This window comes from Plectropomus leopardus, chromosome 18, assembly GCF_008729295.1.
Source record: "Plectropomus leopardus isolate mb chromosome 18, YSFRI_Pleo_2.0, whole genome shotgun sequence".
NCBI lineage: Eukaryota > Metazoa > Chordata > Actinopteri > Perciformes > Serranidae > Plectropomus > Plectropomus leopardus.
Genome location: NC_056480.1, coordinates 7,674,089 through 7,696,862, shown reverse-complemented (window position 1 = coordinate 7,696,862; position 22,774 = coordinate 7,674,089). Strand labels below are relative to the sequence as shown.

The following is a 22,774-nucleotide window of genomic DNA, read 5'->3' as shown; positions in this document are numbered from 1 at the left end:
AAGCTACTACTAATGATTATAACAAAACTACTACCAATTATAATAATTAATTTTTCAAAATATGTGTTTATAAATCAATTTATTAACAAAGTATGGCCAAAAAAAGTATCAAATTAAAAAAAAAAAAAAAATCAATTTATGACCTACTACATGCAGAGTGTGTGTATATATATATATATATATATATTATATATATATATATATATATATATATATATATTATTAAATGTTTTATCACAGCCTGGGATATGTGAATGGTTTGCAGCTACACCAATTGTGATAGTTCACATAAAAACAACAGCAGGTGTTTCCTCCAAATGCCGGATATGATAAAAATTATGTGATCAGGTGGAAAATAATAAAAAAATAAATAAATTACAAAGCCCAGAATGACTCCCAGAATTAATACAATGCATGTATTTATGATTTGATGGCTGTGGGATCAAAAATGGGTCATGGGTTTCTGTGTAAATGTGGCCCCAATTGAATTTATTTAGTAGATTCTAAATTTCTTGTTTGGTGATTATCTCTGGTCACTCTTGAGGTGCAATTAATCAAATGTCCACCCATCACTGTTCATCTCATAAAGAGACTGACCTGTAAAAATGGATTTGTACTCTTTATACTGAAGTGTACGTGATAAATCATCCAGTTTGAGGTAAATAGTTCTTGCTTTTTTTTTCTGTGGTGCATTTTTTCCACTTAACAGTACGAATGGAACAAGTTTGTTTACACAGTGTATTTAGAAATATTGCAGGAAAAAAATAATGGAAAGCGCCAAAGGGTTAATTGACCTCAGGGTACAAATCAGCTGTAAATATATTTTATTGCATGACGATTAAAACCACGACACTCGGAACCTTTGTCGTACATCTTGTTTCCGCCCGGAGTCGTACGAAGTAGGAACTAAAAGCGTGCTGTGTGTACATTAGAAATTGCCATGCTTAAGTGTCGGATAATGATCATTTAGAAAAAAAATTACGAAAGGCGATCATAAAACGAGTCAATGTGACCGGAAGAACAACGTAAGGGACATTTTAACGGTGCGTCGCAAACGTAAACGGTTATTCGACCAAAAGAAAACAACTTTTCATCCCCGTGACTTCGCCTCTCAGCCACCATGAAGATCAAACGACAGAAACAAGCCAAGAAAACCTTAAGTTTCTACAAATACAACTTCAGCTTCAGAGAGCCGTTTCAGATCCTCATCGACGGGACTTTCTGTCAGGCGGCTCTGAAAAACAAGATCCAGATCAAAGAGCAGATGCCCAAATACCTGATGGGAGAGGTGCAGCTCTGCACCACCAGGTGAGTGCATTTCCTCCGCCTACTGTATATATGTACGGACAGGTTAAATGTCAATAACCTGCAGGACATTGGTAAGAGGTGACAAGAAAAGAACCTGAAAATTAATGTCAGAAGCAAGGGAGAGAGAAAGAAAAATATTAGAAAATTATCAATAATAAATAAAAATATCCAGAAATAATAATAATAAATATCCATAAGAATTATACATTCAGAATATGTTGCAGAATATCTCATTTTTAATTTTCTAAGAACTTTTTTTCAGGTTATTTCCTTTAGGGGTTGAGTAATAATTGGCATTTTGCCGATTATCTGTAAAAAAAAAAAAAAAAAAAAAAAAAAAAAAATCTGTGATAAAATCATTTAAAAAGCGTGCTGCTTTGGCTCCGTTGCTATTTTCATTTATTGCTATTTTATATTTAAATCATCATATAAAAAAGTTGCTGGGAACTTGCTGTTTATGCTGTTGGAAGTTGTTGCTAAAGGCATTTAATCAAGGTTTTGTGTTGATGTTTTTTTTTTGGTAACAAATTCTATATTTAAATAATATTTAAATTTTTATTGCAAATTGATATTGGTTCCAAATATTAGACATCGATCTCATTAACTGCTAATAATCAGTATCGGCCCTGAAAAACCTATATTGGTCGACCCCTAAGTGCCTTGCTTGTTTTTGTTTTTTACTTTCTTTTTTTTGTATTAGGTCATTTTTTGTTTTTTTTTACTAATTTGTTGCTAGTATTTGGATCTTTTCTTGATAAGCTGCCTTCCTCCTATGTTTTAAAAAAAACCAACCTGATATGCTCAGGTTGTTTAAGGGTTAATTAATAGTTTCATCACGTCTGCTCATGTGTCTTTTTTATTTTCAGCTGTGCCCTGAAGGAGCTGGAGACGTTGGGCAAAGAGCTGTACGGAGCTAAAATCATCCTGCAGAGGTTTCAGGTGAGGAGGTGTCCACATTTCAAGGAGCCTGTCCCCGCTTCAGAGTGTCTGCTGTCCATGCTGGGGGACACGAACCCACACCACTACTTTGTTGCCACACAGGTAAATAACATGACATATAAATACAAAAAAACCAATAATGAATATAATCAGTTTGACCTCTAAACAGGCTGAATATTTTTTGGACTGTAGGAGTGTGAAGATGTTAATAAACTGCCACTTAATTACTGGCAAGTGTAGGAAGACAAATCTCTGAGGACAAACTGAATTATTGCTAAATAAAGTACTTTTGATGCAGCTGCTTTTGATGTAACTGATGTATACATTTGGCGTTCCCTCACACAAATCTACTGTGTGTGTGTGTGTGTGTGTGTGTGTGTGTGTGTGTGTGTGTGTGTTCTCCAGGACCACACGGTGACCACAGGCCTGAAGAAGATCCCGGGCGTCCCTCTGCTCTACATCATCCTCAACACCATCGTGCTGGACAAGCCCTGCCAGACGTCCCTCGACCACGTCCAGGCCGTCCAGCTGGGCGAGCTGGTCAGCCCGGCTCAGCAGCAGAGCATCCGCAGCCTGAAGGAGGAGCAGGGCATCGGCAAGGACGGAGAGAGGCGGGGCAAGAAGAGGAAGAGGAAACAGAGCAATCCTAACCCTCTGAGCTGCCTGAAGAAGAAGAAGAAAGCGGGGCCGACACCACCGAAGAAGACGGCGGAGCAGGGGGAGAAGAGGAAAAGAAGTAGACACAAGAAACGAAGGACGGAGGGAGGAGACATGTCTGCTCCTGTGGTCACAAATACATAGTCCAGCAGGAAGACAGAGACTTCTACTACTTTGGTACATTTTTCCGACATTACAGCATCGAATAAGTCAATGTTTATCACACAAATTACATTTTAAAATACTGCTCATTGTGTTTGTTTTATTTTGAAAAATGTTGCAACAGTTTTCATGACTCAGGACTAACAGGCATAAGACTGAAACTGCTCAGAAACAGCAATATTTTTTAGCTCGAGAAGATTTGTCTTGGCTTTTATATAAAATAAAAAAAGCAGGTTTACAGGCACATAGTTCAGAATATAAGATGCACTCAGACGTTACATAATATACAGTTTAAATGGAAGAAGATATCAAAAACGATGCATCCGGCGGTCTTTGCAGAAGCACAAGGAGTGTGGTCACAATGATTCGGTGGTCTGTTTTTACTGTATGCTGACATTTTCGATGTCCTCTAAGTTCAAACTGTAGTATTTTCTCCTACAATGAGTTTAGAGTCCAAACAGCGTTCATAACAAATACGTCCATTCAGACTTCATTTGATCGTGTTATCAAGTCATTCTTTAAATAAAAAAAAACAGGCTTTAAAATAAAAAAAAGTGAATTCTTCTGATACATATAACATCAACAAATGAATATTGAACAGAGTATCTACTTGATTTTCACCGTCATACATTACTGTAACTCATTACTTGTAACTAAATGATTATCCATATATTAGAGAGACACTGGATACGCTGAGTTTGTGTCACAAACTTCAAATCTTTTGAGAATAAAAGAGTAATACGGCAATCAAAATGATTTCTGGAGAAATTCAACTCTAGTGAAATATTTAAGGACAGAGCATGCAAGTATGGTGGACCACTGATGTTTACACGATTTATAGGTTGAAACTGAAGCTTTTTTTAAATAGAAGCTGTGTCCCAATTCCATAGTACATACTACTTATATACTGTATGTGCTATATACTATTTTTATAGTATAATTTTGCAGTGTATGTACGAGAAATCACCGTAACAGTGATACAGAAAGTCCGGTGTTGGGCATTAAATTGCAGCCTTTTAATGCTACTGTAGACTTAAGATAGCAAAATGTTTGTGTAGAAATGTGAGGTGTTTGTTTTTTTGAGTGTTTGTGGAGAACTTAGAACTGCAGTGATTAATCGATTAGCTGTCGACTGGTACTTGATGAATGATGAATCCGTTTTAGTAAATCTTCTATGAAAAAATGCAAAATTCAGATTACACATACTTCAATGCGAATATTTTCTGGTGTCTTTACTCATCTGTGACCAAAAACTGAATATCTTTGAGTTTTGGACAAAAAAGACATTTGAGGACATCAAGGACATTTTTAACACTTGATCGATTAATCGTGAAAATAATCGACAGATTATTTAAAAATGAAAAAAGTCATTAGTTGCAGCCCGAATGAGCATCTCCTGTATTCTCTTTGTGCGTTACGTTGTAGAAGAACAGTGTGCAATGGCAGCAAAAATGCATTGAATTCGTGAGTATTATAGATTTGGGACACAGCTAGTTTTGTGCAAACAGTTGATGCAAACAACGCATTTGCAAAAACGTCAGCTTGGTAGTTTGTCATGTTTAAAGTGCTACACTACAGTTGTATAATCATGATTTGCTGGTTACGTCTGTAAATCACTACTGTAGTAACTGTTAAAATGTACTCTGGATATCGTGCATGCTCCTTTTGGCTAGTGTCAGTGTACATGAGAACTCTTTTCCCGCAGTGGTGGGACGGACGAGTTTCCGAGTGACATGAGTCATCACTCCCACTGTAAACAAACTCCTTTCACCACAAGAGCTTCACGAGGGAAGAACGGCTCATGAGTGTTAGTGACATCAGCTGTTATAGAGGATAACCTTCTACATAATGTGACATAAAAGCAAATTTATTTTTCTGTAGCTGTCACCTTAGCTCCAATATGTGGCCATGTGACGTTTAGTTTAGACGTTTTTCCATTTTCTAACGCGTTACGTCTCTCTGTCTTCATGTATGGCAGCTAGCTGGAATTAAGTTTGAATAGTTTGATCTGTTTGAATAAGAAAAAAATAATAATGATGTGAATGTCACGAATGCCAGAATTTCTGATATTCTCCTATTACTGCATTTCTTATTTGGAGAAAAAAAAAATGTTCTATTTACATTTTCATGGATATTTTGTCTATGAAAATGTGCGGGAACCCTCATTATTTGTCGTTGCGTTCATCCTTACTTTAAGGCGGCTGTGGCTCACGAGGTAGAGCCGAGCCGGCGGAGAGTGCGCTGGACTTTGAAGTCAATTTGTTGTGGCCAAACAGTGTAACTATAACCTCCGGGTCCGTCACGTGATGCTGTTGGTCTCAAAAAGACTTTCCCCTAAAGACTTACATTGGGAAAGATGTCTGTAAATCAGTGGATACATTTATTTTAGCGTCTCGACCGAATGTGCCATCAAAGTGTGTGTGTGTGTGTGTGTGTGTGTGTGTGTGTGTGTGTGTGTGTGTGAATGTTTCAGTGATTAGCAGGTGGCGCCCTGTGCGGTAGCCTCGGCCACTGATGTGTGAATATGTGTGTGAAGTCACACTTGTAAAAAGCGCTTTTGGGATCGGAAGACTAGAGAGGCGTATGAAAATGTCTATCTACCAGTCCATGTGGACTTTGTTAAGGAAGAAACCTCGTTACAATCTAACCATGTTGCTCGGACGTCTTTCCTCCCACCACTGCTTAACATTAAAATATTGCAGACAGAAGATAAAACTCCACATCATACACAAAACAAAGTCAACAAACTCAAATAAATAAACAAAACTTAAAGGTGGAGTCTGCGAATCTGTTGGAAGATTGTTGGTATTTGAACTCAACACCTAAACAAATACACCGAGCTGTCAGTGCTCCTAATGCTGTAGCTCCGTGCCTCATGTGCGAGGACGTGGAGGAGGGAGATTAGCCTGCATAGTGTTGTGTTTTCAGTCTTTATTTCCCATATACAGAGCAAGAGCTGCGTACGAAACCTGCATTTTTTTAGCGCACACAGAACGAACAGCTAGATTAGTGTTTTGGAGTAGATTTGCAGACTTCACCTTTAACGGACCGTGTGATTGTTCAGTGTGTAAACTGCAGAGTTTTTGTTTTTCTTTTTCATACTGTAAAGTTGTGTTTTCTAGATGATATGGAAGCGAGGTCCAGGCGTGGCGATGATGTCGCTGTAAGGCTCCTCCTGGACGAGCTCCACCGCCTGCTGCTTCTTCAGAACCAGGAAACTGTAGAACTTGGCGGCCGCCTGCTTCTTGTTGTTGTTCCTGCACAGTTCCAGCAGGCCGACCGACTGGGTGCCGGTTTTGGCCATCACCCTCTGCGGCAAGGTGAGAGACAGGAGTTAGGAGATGAAATATTCAGTCAAATAGGAATTTTATGTGTTATTTTATGTGTCAAATCACAGTGTGAAACCCTTTGTTAGCCCTTTGAAACCTGAGAAAATTGGCTTGATTTCTTTTAAAAAATCATGGACAGAAGGCAATGAGCACCTTAACAAGAAATGACTGAAAAATTAGCAAGAAATTAGCACAAAATAAGAAAAAAAAACCAAAAATTGGTAAAATAAAACATAACTAAATTTTAATATTAATAATAAATGTATATATTTCCATACTCTATACTGTATAATTCAAATAATCATAAATATCATTTTCTTGATATTTTTCCTAGTTATTTGATCATTCTGTAATGATTTTCACTTTTTTTTTTAAAGATAATTTTCAGGTCACTTTCTTGTCACCCTTTACTATTTTTCTGCAATTTGTGGGACATTTAATGCCAAGTTGCTAACACGTTTCCCACGTTTTTTAAAAGACCTCAAACCAATTTGCTCATATTTCAGAGGTTCAAATGCTTGTGAAAGGTTACCCATAGGCCCATAGTTCAGAGCCAAATCCTGAGCTGCAATATTCTATCTTTTTCTAGAATAATTGGAAATCAGCATATTTGGATTTATTTCTAGTTTAACAAACTAGACTGCAACTCTTCAACTGGTTTGTTTAAAGCAGAAATTTGTTTCAACCTCGTCAGTGTGCTTTTTTCCGTCTATCCTCGGGTTTGATTGTTTTCCCCAAAAAAGTGGGCATGTTGGTGAGTGAACTCTGAGTGATGTATAGTTATAAGATATTGTCCTGATACTCCGTTTCTTCTATAAGATGTGAATAGATACATACCTGGAGGCCGTGGAGCATCTGCTGGGTTCTTTTGTTCCACCTCCTCTCCTCCTGGTCCTGGTCTCCTCCCTGCGCCTCCTCCTCCTGACACACAAAAACAGTTACAGTCACAAACAATAAAAAAAGGCTTTGTGTTGTAAAGTTCTGGGAAATATGAATCTGTGTCAATGATTTGTTAACTTACTGTGAATAAATACAAAAAAATGTGTGTAAAAAAACCCCAAAACCCCAAACAAAACCTGTGTGTTAGTGAAGATTTTCAGTTCAGTTCTGAACTAAAGAAGCCTCTCCGATGAGAGGTGAAACGTCCTCAACAAACTCAAACAAGTCCAGTTGCCTATGATGCAGCACCTAGAATCACACAGGTAAAAGTGTATTAAACACGTTTTTGTGAATCTTTGTCTCACCTCTTCATCAGACTCGTCATCGTTCTTCTTCTTGTCTTTGTCTCCGAGCAGGTCCAGCTCTATCAGCTGGCTGATGGTGGTGGTTTCCTCTGGAGGCAGCTCCACGTTAGTTGCCTCCAGCTGCTGGGGCACATCAGAGGCTCGGGCCGCCTGCTGCTGCTGCTGCTGCTGCTGCTGCTGCTGCTGCTGCTGCTGTTGGTCCAAAGCTCCCATCTAGAGAAAAGAGTGTAAGTATAGAAAGACAGAGCGCGGTTAGTGGAGCTGGTGGAGAAGACAGAGAAAAACAGAACTACAGAGGAAAGCCAAGAGAAAAAAAAAGCAGATAGTAAACAGTTATTGGAGTCCTGACATCAAATATTTGGTGATAATAGATTTGGGAAAGCGTTGTGAATATAACGATGCATTTTATTCAGTATATACAGACATCTGTACTCACAGGCAGGGCTGGTTCTGTGTCCTGGGCTTTACGTTTGAGGCCACGTTGGGACGATGGAGGGGGCATGACCGACTCGTCCAGCGTCGTCCTGCTGCCTTCCACAGCTGAAGCACCCAGAACGCTGGCCTCCTCCATGATGGTCTGGTCTAGAGGGGAAATGTGGACATACAGCACAATATAAAAAACACCTTTGGGACATGGGAACGCTGAATGTTTATGTTCATTGATTTGTGGCCATTAACAATAACACAACCTTTTTTGTTGTAATTTTCCTACTGAATGGAGAATTAGTAACTTACGGTGAGCGTGAGGCTGGAGATATACTTGCTGTTAACTACACGTCTGCGTACGCATGATGGCTGCCACATGACCCCTACGTCAGCATGCCACGTCGGCTGTGCATGTCCTCAAAATTAACGCAATGCGGACACAAGATGCAGTATGAATGTAAACAGCAGGGGCAGTGTAGAGGCAGAGCAGATGTGTGTCCCAATGTCTGTTGTTTACATCCCACACATCCAGTAGATGTATACGGCCTGAGTTCTCTCATGTGGCCTCTAGAGGTATAATCCAGAAATGCACGTTATGTATAGGCAAGTATATATATGCCAAAATGCACATGATGCAGCTGGACGCGTACGCAAACACAAGGTTAAGTTCATTTCCAGCCTTAGTGTCTGTCTGCGCTTTATCCCTCAAACTACTGGACCTATTAGCCTATTTATTTGTGTGCACATGTATGCCTGTGTACTCAATCTCTCATGGTTGCAGTGATTCAAAATTGTTGAAAAAATCTGTTTAATTGACTGTTTCATACCATGATTAACTGCTAACTTCTTATCTTTAGGGGCTGCATGTTTTCCGGAAATCGTCTCTGTTAAAAAAACAAGCCCGATGTCTGTTACAGGACACATTTTTACCTTTGTTGTGGCTCGAAAACAGACATCCGTAAAAAAAAAAAAAAAAAAAAGTTTGGTTTTATTTTGCATTTCAAGTAATCACCACTTCTTCAACCCAAACGCATGCTATTCTCTAAAAGCAATGTTGTGAATGTGATACCAAGCCTTTAACAAACCGAATTCAAGCACTACCACAACTTCATCCCACGCCAAGGAAAAAAAAAGTAATGCATGAAAATCTAATTATCCACATTTTTTTTTTTGTTATGACTTTCCACAGATAAATCAAGCTCAAATTCAAAGACCCATTTCTTACCCATGATGTCTCTCTGCTGGTGTCCTGTTGTTTCCTCTCTGGGCACCTCCGGATTCTCCAGATCCTTGAGGAACTCATCCAGACTGTCAGCCTCTCCACCTTTCCTCCTCTTCCTCAGCTCGTCCGGCACCAGAGGAGTCAGACACCTTGTGAACATCTACAGAGAGTGAAACATTGAGAAAAATACAGTAGTTTAATTCCACTTTTTGTACAATTATCCCTGAAAAAGGCGCATCTTTTACATTCTGTTACCTTCAGCAGCCTGGCGTTCCAGAGAGGCTGAGCAGGGAGAGAGAAAAGCTTCTCCACTCCTCCGGTCTCCTTCCACATCATGAGCTTCTTCGTGGGAGGCGCCAGGTCCAGGGTGGTGACGATGTCAGAGTAATCAGACAGCTGCGCACGGATGGTTTTACTGTCCAGCTCCTTCACGCTGTCCACAATCAGCTTCCTCTTCCGCTTCGCCTTGGTCTCCTTCACTGCACAGTCCAAAGGGAGACAGAGACAAATCAGCTGAGTAAACAAAAGTCGCTCTGATACTTGGAGCAAAAAGGCCCTTCCATATAAGCACAGTGTTTTTATGCAGACAGAAGTGTAAAATTCTCTTATTAGTTATTATTTTGGAAATTTGCTGGTGTGTTCATGTGTTATCATTGATTGATTTCTACTCATAACTTATCAAGAGAAATGTTAAAAGACTTTTGAATTCATGATACGATTATCACAAAACTCGTCATTTTCAACACATTTTTTTTTACTTTTTCTATCTGCTGCTCGTCTCAGATTTTTGTATCCTTATGCCATCCGTGCAATTTGGCATAAGACTATGTCCGAGATATAATTTGTTCATGAATGGACAACCATTAAAAGGGATCTAGTACTGTTTGTGTAAAAATGTAAATTACAGGTATCAACAGGTCTTAAAATCATCTGCATTACCTGTGATGTCAATTGGCTCCAGAGCGAAGGTTTCCTCCTCGTTGTGAACCAGCGTGGTCTGTTCAGTCTGGTCTGCCATGGCTGGTAGGGGCTCTGTGGGGCCTGAGTCCGGACTATCTGGGGCCCCCGCTAACGACACACAGTCACAGCACGTTAGATAGACGTGTCATGACATTAGACGACTCTCAATTGTATATAAACAAAATTATTGCTACACAATTTGTGTAAATAACTCCAATACACAGCAGTTCAAGTGTTAAATTTGCATTTGTTTTGTATTTGTTATGCATTTATTTTTTGCTTTCTATGAACACGAGGTTGCTTTGATTTTCAAGAGCCAGTAGACAATATGTAACATGTAAATAACAAAAAAAAAGGGTAAACACTGCAGTAATGTTAACATGTAGACAAACAAGATGCAAGATATTTAAGTAAACTAATTAATAGTTTTTAGTTGTGTATTTTGCAAATATTCTGGTGTGAACAAATCATAGTTTAACGTATTACTTTGCTTTCAGTTTGGTTGATGTTTAGGTCTTACATTGACCGATGGAGGAAATGGAGAACAGAATGAATGGCATTCAGTCCAGACTCCTGATTTTTTCAGCCGAGATTCTGCAAAATGAAACAATGAAGCTTTTTTTCCAGGATGTGGTGCTGAGGTCATTTATGGGACTGACCTGAAAGAGCATCAAAGTCGTCGTCGTCGTCCCCGTGGTCCTGAGGCATCATCACACTTTCTGCGATTGCAGGAGGGTCGTCAAAGATGCCGCCTCCATCCTCGTTACTCAGCAGCTTGTCCACTACACAGAGAGATGAGGTAATTACAGTCAAGATCACTCACTTCAATCAACAGTCCAACTAAACACCAACACTTCAAATATACACGTCGACACTATCAGCACTCATCATCAACATAGCCAACATCACTGTCCATAATACTGACAGGATCCTACCCAGCATGCCTCCCTCGTTGCTCTCCATGGGGTTGTCTCCGAAGTCGTCCTTGTACTGGTCGTCGTACTCCAGGTGGTTGGACTTGTCAGCCATGGCGTTAGCTCCGCCCTCAGCCTCCAGCAGCAGGTTGGAGGCTGACGCTGCCATGATGTCCACCTCGAAAGCGCTCTCCTCCCGCATCATCTCCCGGTCGTCCATGCCAAAGTCAGCTGCGCAACAAAGAAGTGTGTCGTTAATGTATATAGTGAGAAATGTTGGCGAGTGAAGGGAGCTACACCATCAACTAATAACCTAAAGAAAATGATCAGTGTAGAAAAGCACGTCTGCTCAGAGGACAGGTGCTTACCAAAGTCATTATCCTGCAGCAGGTTGAGGTTGCCCACCTCCTCTCTCATGGTGATCTCCTCCACTCTGCTCTGGTTCAAGTTGAACTGCTGGGCAACGTCAATATCACTGTACAAACCACACAAACAGTCAATTCAGTTTTTATTTTCTATGGATCTGAAAAAGCACAGTAGAAAAAAAAATCGATGCTCAAACATTTCTGTACTTTGATGCTTATTCGAGGCCTTCAAGCAGTTATTTTGTGATGAAGTGCCTGTCAGTCTTCTAACACAGTTGTTAGTGATTATTAACATTTCCCAGAATATCTGAATTGGTGATATGTGTAGGCACAGTGCAACGGATGTTTCTACGGTATTTACAATCATTATTTTTAGGAATCAACATAATAGGCAGGAAGTACATGTTGTACTTGTAGTATTAATAATGTTGATGCTGATGACTGTGATTGGGGGACAGTAGCTTTACATATTGTAACTGTAGTATTGACTGTAGTATTGATGTGAGAGTGACAGTAACAGTACATATTGTACTTGTATGCTATATTGCACATACATATTTTATGGTGCCGGTCCTGATGCTGCATTATTGTGACCCTCATGACCTGTTAAAGGTGCAGTATATGAAATGATTTACGTTATTAGGAGATATTTGTCATATTTCACACCTACTGAATTATTATAGGCCCTATGAAGTTATGGTGGACACTTATTAATCTGCTCCTGTGGAGTTTGAATGTGCAAAGGTGCAAGTCAGCCTGTTTACAGATTGATGCCAACTGTATGTTTCTGTGTCATATTTTTTGTGCTTTGTGTTTTTATTAGGTTTTTACATTTGCTGCAAAACAAATAGAGAATAATAACTTAAATTGAGTTGAGCTAACTGCAAAGAAAATTTAAATTAATGTTTTTTTTCCCTGTCATCTCTCTATCTTCATTTTTCCACTTCCCCAGGTGCCTTTATTGCTCGGTCACCTGACTCACATCCGGCCACTCCGTCCTGCCCTGCAGTAACGCCTCTCAGCCATTCCTGTCACCTGAGGCACATTCAATCTGTAAACAGTGTGCACCATTTCACTACGGTCTTTGGGTTGAACGACTTGTGCAACATGCTTTGAGGTACGTTTTCTCTCTTTTGTTAACCAATTAGCAGCGCATTTATCTAAAACCTGCGATGGTAAAAGTGCGCTTGTGTAACACAGCAACAAGGTGTTTAACGCACCATCGTTTCCGTTTAAATAAACATTTTTTTACATTTTAGCGGGACAGGATGCACCCCTGTCAGCTCACCTGTTTCCACTTCCCCTCATCAGCCCTGAAGCACACACACCACCTCCCTTTCCCACAGGCTGTTGCTGCCAGATTTCCACCTGAATCTCGACACTTGTACCTTAATTGAATCTTTATCCGGCCCCTGATCCAGTTCGGACTCTTGTAACTTCTGTTTGGGCTCTTCTACCTATGCCATTAAGCTCACATCATAGTAAGCTATATCTCTATTTTATTATTTAGTCTCCAAACTGTTCCTGTGTGCGCTGCTCGTATTTCTTGCCGCTTTGCGCTCACCCCTGTGATATCTACTGTTGACTAACTAAATACCGCAAAACTTCAAATAAAAGACTAGTCCCAATTAAACGCCCAGTCCCTTTTTCTAGTTGGGTGTGACGACACATTTTGACATTACTGCTCTCTCAGTGACAGACAGACTGACAGAGGACTCACTCTAGGTCTGGCAGTGGCTGGTCAAAATCATGAAACTCCTCTGGCAGAGTAATGGCGTTGTAGGCTGCTTCTCTGTTCTCCTCTGGAAGATCCACCACACCTGAAACACCACAATGTAGGAGGAGCGTTACAGAACGTGGATGAACCAGACTTAGAAGTGAAAATGAGTTGCTTTAATATATTATATGTAAAAACTCGGCACACTGTCATAATTACACAATAGACTTTTTTAAAAATGTTGGCATGTGTGAATGCATTTGTGTAGATGAATACATAGCATGAACTGACCCGGTCTAAATGCCATCTTGATCTTGATGAAGGCCTCGTTACAATCTGCCAGCAGGTACTTGGCCTTCCTGTGGTAGATCCTCACCACCCCCAGCAGCAGATGCCCTGATGTCCGTAAAGCCATTTTTACCTGCGAAAATAAGGATAAAAAAGGTACGTGCAGAAAAGAAACGATCCATGATGTTACTGTAAAATGCATCTGCAGCTTTTTATATAAACTCTGTGTCCATAGTCCAAATCACCACCACTATTGCAAGGTTTCTGTCTGTCGTACAATTGATAAAATGTTTAATGTGTTCTCATCAATGTTGTCCTGACATTACGTTACAAAAGCAATGCAATACAACTCTGATAATGAGAAGCTAGGGGCAGCAACCAAGAGTTATTTTATTTTACTAACTTATAAAACAATAAGTAATGTTTAAATAAAGGTCAAAGCCAATGACAGTCACCTGCTAAAAAGGCCATAAATTATCTGTAAATTTGCCTACTTGGATAAAACCAGCAGGTACGACTCAATACTGTATTTATAAAGATATGATATTGAAGTTATCAGATTTTCTCATGTTTTGCATTTTTGAGACAATATAACCAACTGCTTGGTAGCTTTATTTAAGTAAAACGTATAATGAAAATCACCTGAACATTGTCAAAAAAAAAAGGAAAATGACTTGAACATTACTGAAAATTAAAGAAATAATCCTATATGTATATCTTTTAAAAATTATAAAATTAGAACAATTATAAATATAGTTTTCTGGACATTTTTCCATATTTTTTCCCCTCATTTTTTAATACCCCAATTTTCAGGTAATTTGTTTGTCACCTTTTACTGATTTCTTTTAATTTGTGGAATACTTCTTGCCAGGTGGGTCAATGCAGTTTACCAAATGTTTTTTTCAAAGAAAGAAACCAATTTACTCAGGTTTCAAAGGATTAATAAGCAGCCACTGATGATCAAAATTATGAGAATATATTTTATTAGACAAAATCAATTAAAATTTTCCGCTCGGTGATGTAAAACTGTCTTTGTATGGAAAGCTGGAGGATACAATCAGTCATGAGAGACCTAAAAGGACAGCACTCGCATACTAATCACGTCTCCAAAACACACAAACAAAACTTTGTAGTTATAGGGTGGCTGGCTGAAGATAGATAAACACGCAGTAATAAAGAGAGGACACGTAAAACCATCTTGTCCTGTGACAGTGAAGACCCTGAGAGAATACCTTGGGTGAGATGATGCTCTCCACGCTGCTCTCCAGATTGCACTCAAACACGTGCGCCTTGGTCAGCTTCTTGTCCCAGTGGGCCGCCAGCCAGATTTTGGCCAGCGGCCCACGTTTGCTGAGGACAAAGTGGGCATAAAACATCGTCTCAGGGCCTCCTCACTTCAAGGGAAAGGGGAAAGGGGGAGGCCTGGAGAGAGGAAACAACACAAACAACACACTGTTTATGATTGGAATCACAGCTCTGAAGAAGTAAACAAAGCATGACAGTTGAAAAGACGCGTTCAGTGTGTGGTTTAAAGCCTTTGCGAGCAGACTCTTTGAAGATGCACACATGGTTGTCGATCTAGACTGGAGTGTTGACAGCAGTTCACAGCAGGGTGCACGCTGATTAATTGAGACTTTTCTAAACCATGACTTTGTGTGAAAAAAACCCCGCTCCAATCAGGACGACATCGCCCTGCAGATTGTGATGAGGCTGGGTGAGACTCCTCAATCTGCTGTACACTATCTGTACAATGATCTACAGATATTATTACTTCTACTTGTAACAGAGTATTTCTACACTGTGGTATTGCTTCTTTTACTTTCACCACTGTAAACTGCCTTTTCATACGTACTTATTTTCAAAATAGTATTTTAAAAGCAGAGTAATTAAGTAAAATGAGTAACAAGCTTGATTTGTTTGTATTTTTACTTAAATAATTTAAATGCAGGACTTTTACTTTACTTACTTGCTGTACAATGTAAATGTGACAATTTAAAAAAAGGTTGTCTCTACACTGTGATACTGCAACTTTTACTCAAGTAAAATGATCTAAGAAGTCTACTTCTTCCACCACTGGAAACTGCCTTATCATACACATATCTCTTATAAAGTATGTTTTTATATGTATTTTAAAAAGCAATTAAGTAAATAATTAAGTAAAATGAGTGAAAAGCTTGAGGTTAATCTGTATGTACTTTTACCTAACAAACATTTTGAATGCTGGACTTTTACTTGTAACAGATTAGGCTATTTCTGCTCTAACTACCTTATCATACTGTAGGCTACATCATGTGTTTTTGTTTTTAGCACAGTGTTGTGATGATTGTAAATTTACATTTTCTGTAACATTACATTATTTCATTTGTGGATGTAGGATATGTGGTTTTTATACATCTCTAAGCGAGGGACATTGTTGGGACAGTTACCTTTGAAATGTAATAGGTTACAGATTACTGTGCTAGTTACCCTTTAAAAAAATTAAGAGTGAACTTCATTGAAGTAATGTAACTAATTAAATGTGATTACTTTTTTAATTACATTTCCAACAAATGTCTTAAACGGAGTGACAAAGCTAAAAAATGTCCAGAAATAATCAGATGTAACCACTTTGTAACCACCAACATTTTGATTAGTAAGTATAACTTAATTACATATTTTTTTCTCAGTAACTGCTTTATTTAACAAAAATATGTACAAAATATGTCAGGTAAAAAAGAAGACAAAAACATACATGAGAGCACAGAAAATTGTCATTCTACACAGATCATAAATAATAAGAACAACAATAATAATAATAATACATAATCATAATATTTATACATAAATCAATAAAAAACGTATAATGAAAAAAAGAACTGACAGGGACAGAAACAAAAGACAAAAATAACAAAAAAATAACAAAAACAAAAGTAATTTATCACATTAGGGCCTTTCACCAAATAAGTTTATGTAATACAGTCTGAAAATGTTTTTTTTATTTTTTATTTTATTTGTAAGAGCCAAAAAAGAAAGTGTTGAGTTTAAATCAAGTAAGAAAAGATGGAAAGAGTAACTGTAACTGATTACAAATGTATTTGTAATTACGTTAAATGTAACTAGTAACTCCCAGACACTGTGGACGGAAATATTTATCAAGTAACGTCAGATAGTTAAAATTTTTTCCCCCAAAAAAAGGCTGCTGGTTGCACCAGAGTAACTGTAACGTCCCCTGTAACGTTACCGTTACACCAACCGCAGATAGTAACGGTAACTGTTATCACCGCGAGACATTAGATTTGACTATAACACGTCCACGGAGACGTTACACGCCGGTAACGTTAACCGTACAGCGTCCTGAGAAAACAACAACACGGGCTTTTCTATCCGTTAACGTCGTTCAAAGGAGACGACCGTTACATCGCCGTGATTGGCGTTACAGTCCCGGTAAACCGCAGTAACGGTCGACTCTCCTCCGGGTCACAACAGGTGATGCTGCGGACAAGCTAACCGTTAGCCGCTGTCATTCAGAAAACCACCGGAGCGCCGCAGAGCCACCGGCGAGTTTCGGTTGACACCGACAAACTGAGTAAAAATCACGTCAAACATGCGGCTAATCGACTCACCGGTGAGCCGTTTGGGGTTTTTCTCGTTCAGCCGGCCGTGGTGGAGCTGCTGCTGCGGGTGATGGTGGAGGCTGTTTTCCACCCCTCCTCCGACTAAAACAAACAAGATGGCGCTGTGTCTCCGTCTCCCCGCCTGGAGGACCGCACGGTCTGAACACCTCAGCAGGACGCAGAGTGCTGCTGATGGAGGCAGGGATGCTGAGCTGTTTACCTGCGGACCGTCAACAGTGGAGGAAACATTCAGGCGTTTTACTCAAGTAAACATAGCAGTGTACTACAGAGAAAGAATACACCTGCATTCAAAATCTTGAGTAAAAGTACAAAATATTGCGTTAACCCCTCGAAACCTGGTTCGACATCAGTTTTTTTGTGCTGTGCTCTAAGCTATTTGACCTTTTGACACCTGAGCAAGTCGATTTTTATTTTTATTTTGTTTCCAAAAAATAAGGGGGGGGGGGAAATACACGATTACCAACCTGGCAAAAAAAATGCCACGCAAATTGCTAAAAAAAAATTAAAATGTGACAAGAAAATTACCTAGAAAGTGATTTTTAAAAAGAGGGGAGAATTATCAGAAAATGTTTTTTTTTTTAAATAGAGAGAAATGTCTGGAAAACTATGTTTATAAAATATGACCATTTTAGATTCGAAATTATGTTACAGAAAAAATAATAAAATTAATACATATATTTTTGGATTTTCAGTTTTTTGGGCCATTTTTTTTGTTTGATTTTAACTTTTTTTATTCTATAATCAATTTTTGCTTATTGTCATGCAGGACTTTCTTTTTTTTTTTTTTTTTTACTAATTTCTTGCTCATTTTCGGGCCATGTGCTTGTTGCCTTCTCCCCATGTTTTTAAAAGAAATCAAACCAATTTGGTTTTAAAGGGTTAAAATATTGCCTACACTTCAATGACTAGCCCTTGCTATTATTAGTTTAAATCTCTGACAGGCTCATATTTGGGACGAGCTTTTATTTCCTTTCACACAAAACTTGCTCAGCAAAGATGGAAATATAATGAAATAATTCATGAGGTTAGCAAGAATTTTGTAAGTACAAGACAATTGCAGAAAACTCTAAAAAATTATAATAATTCTGTAAAATAATTTTAAACATAATAATTAATATAGTTCAGTGGACATTTTTTCCAAGCACCCCCCCCCCCCCCCTTTTTTTTTTAAAACTTTCTCTTTTGTTGTTGCTTATTTTGGGGTAAATTTCTTGTAACTTTGTGCTAATTTTAAACTATTTTGTCTATTTTTTTGGGTAACTTTTCACTCATTTCTTGTTATATTGTTTCTTATTAACTTGCCTGCGCCATCCTCTCATGTTTTTGAAAGAAATCAAACCAATTTATTTCAGGTTTCGAACGGTCAAAATACCAAAAGTAGCCTCGTACTCGTTATACAGATGTACCCATGTAAAAGTAATGTTCATAATATTTGATTTCCTGTTGCACAGCCCGCTCTCTTGTTAATGTTATTGTCAAACAAGTAACATATTTATTCTTATTACAGTAACATGGTGACATCATGTAAATGTGAGCATATATAGCTTTGCACAGCTCCATAATGAGTAGGTTTTGCATGGCCTTTCATCTGTAAAAATGCATCATATTTTATCATTTCAGCATATATTTTATATGTAATATCAAATTAACTATTAACTTTAGCTGCTGAACCAAAAGTAAAGTCTTTAAACTGAATTGTAGTGGAATAGTAGTAGGTTTATGACATTAAAAAATAGGAAATACTCCAGCAAAGTAGGCTACAAGTACCTCAATTGTCAGTGAAATGTAGGCCTACTTATTTACTTCAACACTGGTATTCAGATCAAATACTTCAACAGGGGTACAGCAATAGGCTTCCACGGTATTAAAGTCCTACTAATATTCCTTCAAATGATTGCTTAAGAAGGACAGAAAAAAAGTTGGCCTACTTAAAGGACCAAAGTTCATGTTATGCAGAATGATCCTTTCAAAGTGTTACATTATTATATCACAGCAGCCTAATAGAGTTTCTTTGGGTAATATAGTTTACAATAATAGATAAAAAAGCTGATATATTACGTTTGTTGAATATGAACCCTCTCAGTAACCATCTATAGCTGTAAAGGCTCTCTTAAAGTTGTTTGTCCTTACTTGCACTCTTTCTCTCTGTGTTTTAAATCTCAGCCCTAATCTTGCATAATTTTGAACTGAAGTCTTACGCAAATATTGTGTTTGGTGTGAACAGCTCTGTTCTGTAAAGCAGGTTTATCAGGCCACATCAGGCCGGGAGCAGAGCAAAGAGAGCAGCAGTTTGCTCATGTGACACAGAACCAGATCAGCTGACAGACAGCTGAGCAGCACCTCAGGCTGCCGGAGCAAACCCACTTAAAAAATAAATCAGTTTTTACACCTCAATTCAGAGCTTAAAAATCTAATAACATGATTTCCTTACCTCCCAGTTTCAGTCTGAAGCTAACACTGTTCTCTTCACTGTGGCTTTCAGTCCAGGAAAATGAGTCAGGCACAAAAAGAGCAACATTTATTTCCCCACATTTCCTATTTTCTTTTGACGGACAGTTTCTTTTGATGATATTTAAAATGCACTGGCCTTTTTCGTGGTTTCCTCTCACATTTCCTCTGTAGTCTGTCCACCTCGTTTCTGTCCCATGGTCCACGGAGAGTGGACAAAAACTGTCATTCTATAATACATTTTATGACAACTTGATCTTGCACTTAATCTCACTGCAGTAAATTAGCTTTTTAAACGCAGGAAGTACTCTTTTCTGATAAATGTTTGTACCTGAAAGGATGACCTACTGCACCAGACAGAATCACCTACGCCACATTTAACTACATTTATACAGGAAGTACTCTGTTCTGATAAATGTTTGTACCTGACAGAGTCACCTACGCCACCAAACAAAATGACCTACTACACCATTAACTACATTTACACAGAAAGTACTCAATTTTGGTAAATATTTTTACTTGACAGAAACACCTACTGTAGCTGAGAGAATGACTAATTGCCACCTTTAACTAAATTTACATTTATATATATTTATGATAATTGTAACTATAGTATTCTTGATATTTTCCATAGTTTTTGATAATTTTCCAATTTAAATAAATTTCACGTTATTTTGTCTTTTGTCTATTTGTATTTTTTTTCTTTCTGTCTTTTTTTTGTCATTTCTGAGACATTTCTGCCAGTTTCATAATCGCTTTTTTTTTTTTTGACAAAAGTCAAACCGATGTGCTCGAGTTTCAAAGGTTTACGCCACATTTAACCACATTTACACAGGAAGCAGTCCACTCGAGGCTTCACTTGTGACACTCTGCCAGTGGGTGAGAGAGCCACCAGGAGGCAGCAAAGATGTCCAAAATGTATCACCACTCATATCCCACACAGAGCCCATCAGGACTGCATTTATATGGCAGGCTTATGAAAGGTCAGGTGTAAAAATTGTACAGTGTTCTTCAGTGGAGAAAAAAAATCACCAGACCGTGGCAGATTAAATAAAATAAAATCAGAAACTTTATTGATACCGGGGGAGAAATTGTGATTTGTTACAGTCGCTTTGATGCCAGCATAGAGAATTATCGCAAGTAGAATAAGTACAAGCACAGTTTATAAAAGCAGAAATATAAAAATAGAAATACAGTAAACAATTAGCACTAGAATGTAAATAATTTAATATTTTAAAATAAAGTATGTGTAATATGCTAAGTATGTAAGTGTGTAATAATATAAATGTAAAGAAATACAGTAACAGACAATAAGCAATATGTGAGTATTTAAATTATAATATGGATAATGTGCTGAGTATTCAGTCTTCTTCTGCTGTATTTTATGCTGCGTTAATCTGATCTCGTAGTTTCCGTGCTGGGAAGTCATTCTTCCGACTTTGTTGCGTTCATGTGCTTTGACGTCATAAAGTGGAAACAATGTGGAAGCCACAAAGAAATGTTTGGATTTTAATGAGCGTTTAAACAAGAGGTTGATAGTTTCTATACGTGAATTAATACAAAGTTTCTCACAATTGGCCAAACATTGACTTTTTCCAGCCATGTTTATGCATTTGTGACGTCAAGTCGGAAAAATGATATCAAAGTTGCAGAGTTGTTTTTCTGACATGAAGCTGTTTATGTGAAATTCCCCAGTGGGAAAGTCGTCATTAGGATTATTCCAACATCACATGAACGCAGCATAAAAATGAACAGAATAGAATATAATATTTTAATTGTCATTGAACAGGTGAATACAACAATATTCAGTTGCACTGCCTGAGCGGGGCGCAAAAAGAATAAAATGGCATAAAATAAATAAATAATTAGTAAAAGAGAATAGCTAAGTTATTTCTAACATGCACACACATGAGACCACATGAGATGTCCCACCCAGCAATGTTTCAAGGCCTACCCCGAGACAGGGACTTGTGTCGCCCCCGTAAACGTTCTCAAAAATGTCCAACGGGGCCAGTTCCTGCAGTGGAGACATGGGCGATACCCCATTAAACTACCCCCCAGTTCCTGCAATGGAAATGGGCCTATAAATGCCTTCTAGCTTGCTAAAAAGGGACTGTCCCAACTGTCCCCCTGCCCCAACCAACCCTGTCTCCCTTTCTAAAAATAATGACTGTAATACAGTGGTGGTATCTTAAAGCAATGACATCACTGCTTTATCCCTCTGTCCCGCCACCTGAGGCTCAGCCTGAGTATTTATCAGCTTGTTTGTCCCTGTCGTTGTTGTCATGTGTCGCCCTGCTTTCCTTGACCTTCAAGAAATCCCTCCGACCTCCTCTCACGCTCCACAGACCTCTGCACAAATGGAGTCATAGCTCACATCTTATGAGCTCTGACAAGTGCACCCCTCTGTCTCTCTCCCCGACTTTCTCATCCATCCGTCTTTACAGATTACTCTATGACAGAATTGCAGATCAAAGCCATTTATGTAATGGTCAGAGAGGTTTTTTAATATGGTGCCGGACATCACAAGGTCTCACTCTGTCTCTCACACACTTTACTTCTCTCTGTTTCCTATGACAAAGCACTTAAAAAGAGCAAAACATTTCCTCAAAGTGAAGAATTCCCTTGGGCAAAAAAAAAAAAAGCATTGACTGAGTTTGGTGTCCCCTCCAAATGTGCCCTCTCACTCTTCACAGCCAGGCCTCATAAGTCGGACAGAAAATACACTAGCCCCCTGTCTCATCTGCACAGAAGTTGAGAAAAAAAAACTCCTAACAGCCGCCAAAAAAACATCCCACAAACCCCACAGGGACGGGCTTAACTAGTGCACAAAGGGCCTGGTTATATTTCACCGTAGGATGGCCTTTGTGCCTGTGAATCGACTAACACTGAGGCTGTGTCTCCGTCCTCGTCCAACCTGTCTGTCTCCTAAGCTGACAAGCAGGTCTTATTTAGGGAGAAAGTCCACTGGGGGTGTGATGGATTTCGTGTGTACACGCAGGGCACACACACACACAGGTTTACACTCCAAATGAGAGCTCACTCACAACACATTTCTCACACTACAATTGTATGGGGGCGGGATTGATGGAGAAAAAAGAGGGGGGAAGAGAGGGAGGGTGCAGTGGTGGTGGATGGGGGGGTCTTTTCAGTTCTTTTTGGAGGCAACAATAGTCTTTGT

The 22,774-nt window shown here is 38.8% G+C and overlaps 2 protein-coding genes and 1 long non-coding RNA gene across 6 annotated transcripts; 2 read left to right on the top strand and 1 right to left on the bottom strand.

Annotated features, from left to right (window-relative positions):
- The first annotated feature begins 275 nt into the window (after positions 1 to 275).
- On the top strand, positions 276 to 6,264 carry utp23 (UTP23 small subunit processome component). Of its 2 annotated transcripts, XM_042506184.1 has the most exons (4): positions 276 to 1,308; positions 2,175 to 2,349; positions 2,653 to 3,081; positions 6,189 to 6,264. In XM_042506184.1, the coding sequence occupies exons 1-3, from the start codon at positions 1,121 to 1,123 to the stop codon at positions 3,046 to 3,048; spliced, it is 759 nt and encodes a 252-aa protein (XP_042362118.1). In that variant the 5' UTR covers positions 276 to 1,120; the 3' UTR covers positions 3,049 to 3,081; positions 6,189 to 6,264. The 2 variants fall into 2 exon arrangements, with proteins under 2 accessions (XP_042362118.1, XP_042362117.1); XM_042506183.1 differs by lacking the exon at positions 6,189 to 6,264 and having other exon boundaries at positions 2,653 to 6,074.
- LOC121957552 (double-strand-break repair protein rad21 homolog A-like) lies at positions 6,185 to 17,547 on the bottom strand. 3 transcript variants are annotated; one of them, XM_042506180.1, is made up of 14 exons: positions 17,134 to 17,547; positions 14,764 to 14,953; positions 13,535 to 13,664; positions 13,247 to 13,346; positions 11,530 to 11,636; positions 11,183 to 11,392; positions 10,907 to 11,029; positions 10,227 to 10,355; positions 9,543 to 9,766; positions 9,291 to 9,447; positions 8,076 to 8,221; positions 7,640 to 7,852; positions 7,233 to 7,316; positions 6,185 to 6,376 (listed from the first exon to the last, which is right to left on the bottom strand). In XM_042506180.1, exons 2-14 carry the CDS (start codon positions 14,905 to 14,907, stop codon positions 6,185 to 6,187), a joined length of 1,959 nt encoding a protein of 652 aa, XP_042362114.1. In that variant the 5' UTR covers positions 14,908 to 14,953; positions 17,134 to 17,547. The 3 variants fall into 3 exon arrangements, with proteins under 3 accessions (XP_042362114.1, XP_042362115.1, XP_042362116.1); XM_042506181.1 differs by lacking the exon at positions 17,134 to 17,547 and having other exon boundaries at positions 14,764 to 15,393; XM_042506182.1 differs by lacking the exons at positions 6,185 to 6,376; positions 7,233 to 7,316 and having other exon boundaries at positions 7,687 to 7,928.
- LOC121957554 lies at positions 10,962 to 13,778 on the top strand. Its single transcript, XR_006106788.1, has 3 exons — positions 10,962 to 11,046; positions 12,479 to 12,643; positions 13,587 to 13,778. It is a non-coding gene; the product is annotated as an uncharacterized LOC121957554 (long non-coding RNA).
- Positions 17,548 to 22,774: the final 5,227 nt, after the last annotated feature.

Excerpts from the sequence above, each read along its gene's own strand:
- utp23 (XM_042506184.1), top strand. The coding sequence starts at position 1,121 with ATGAAGATCAAACGACAGAAACAAGCCAAGAAAACCTTAAGTTTCTAC. Across the intron at positions 1,309-2,174 it reads GTGCAGCTCTGCACCACCAG|CTGTGCCCTGAAGGAGCTGG; the intron begins GTGAGTGCATTT and ends TTTTATTTTCAG. Across the intron at positions 2,350-2,652 it reads ACTACTTTGTTGCCACACAG|GACCACACGGTGACCACAGG; the intron begins GTAAATAACATG and ends TGTGTTCTCCAG.
- LOC121957552 (XM_042506180.1), bottom strand. The coding sequence starts at position 14,907 with ATGTTTTATGCCCACTTTGTCCTCAGCAAACGTGGGCCGCTGGCCAAA. Across the intron at positions 9,767-10,226 it reads GGAGCCAATTGACATCACAG|TGAAGGAGACCAAGGCGAAG; the intron begins GTAATGCAGATG and ends TGGACTGTGCAG. Across the intron at positions 7,853-8,075 it reads ACACAGAACCAGCCCTGCCT|ATGGGAGCTTTGGACCAACA; the intron begins GTGAGTACAGAT and ends TCTTTTCTCTAG.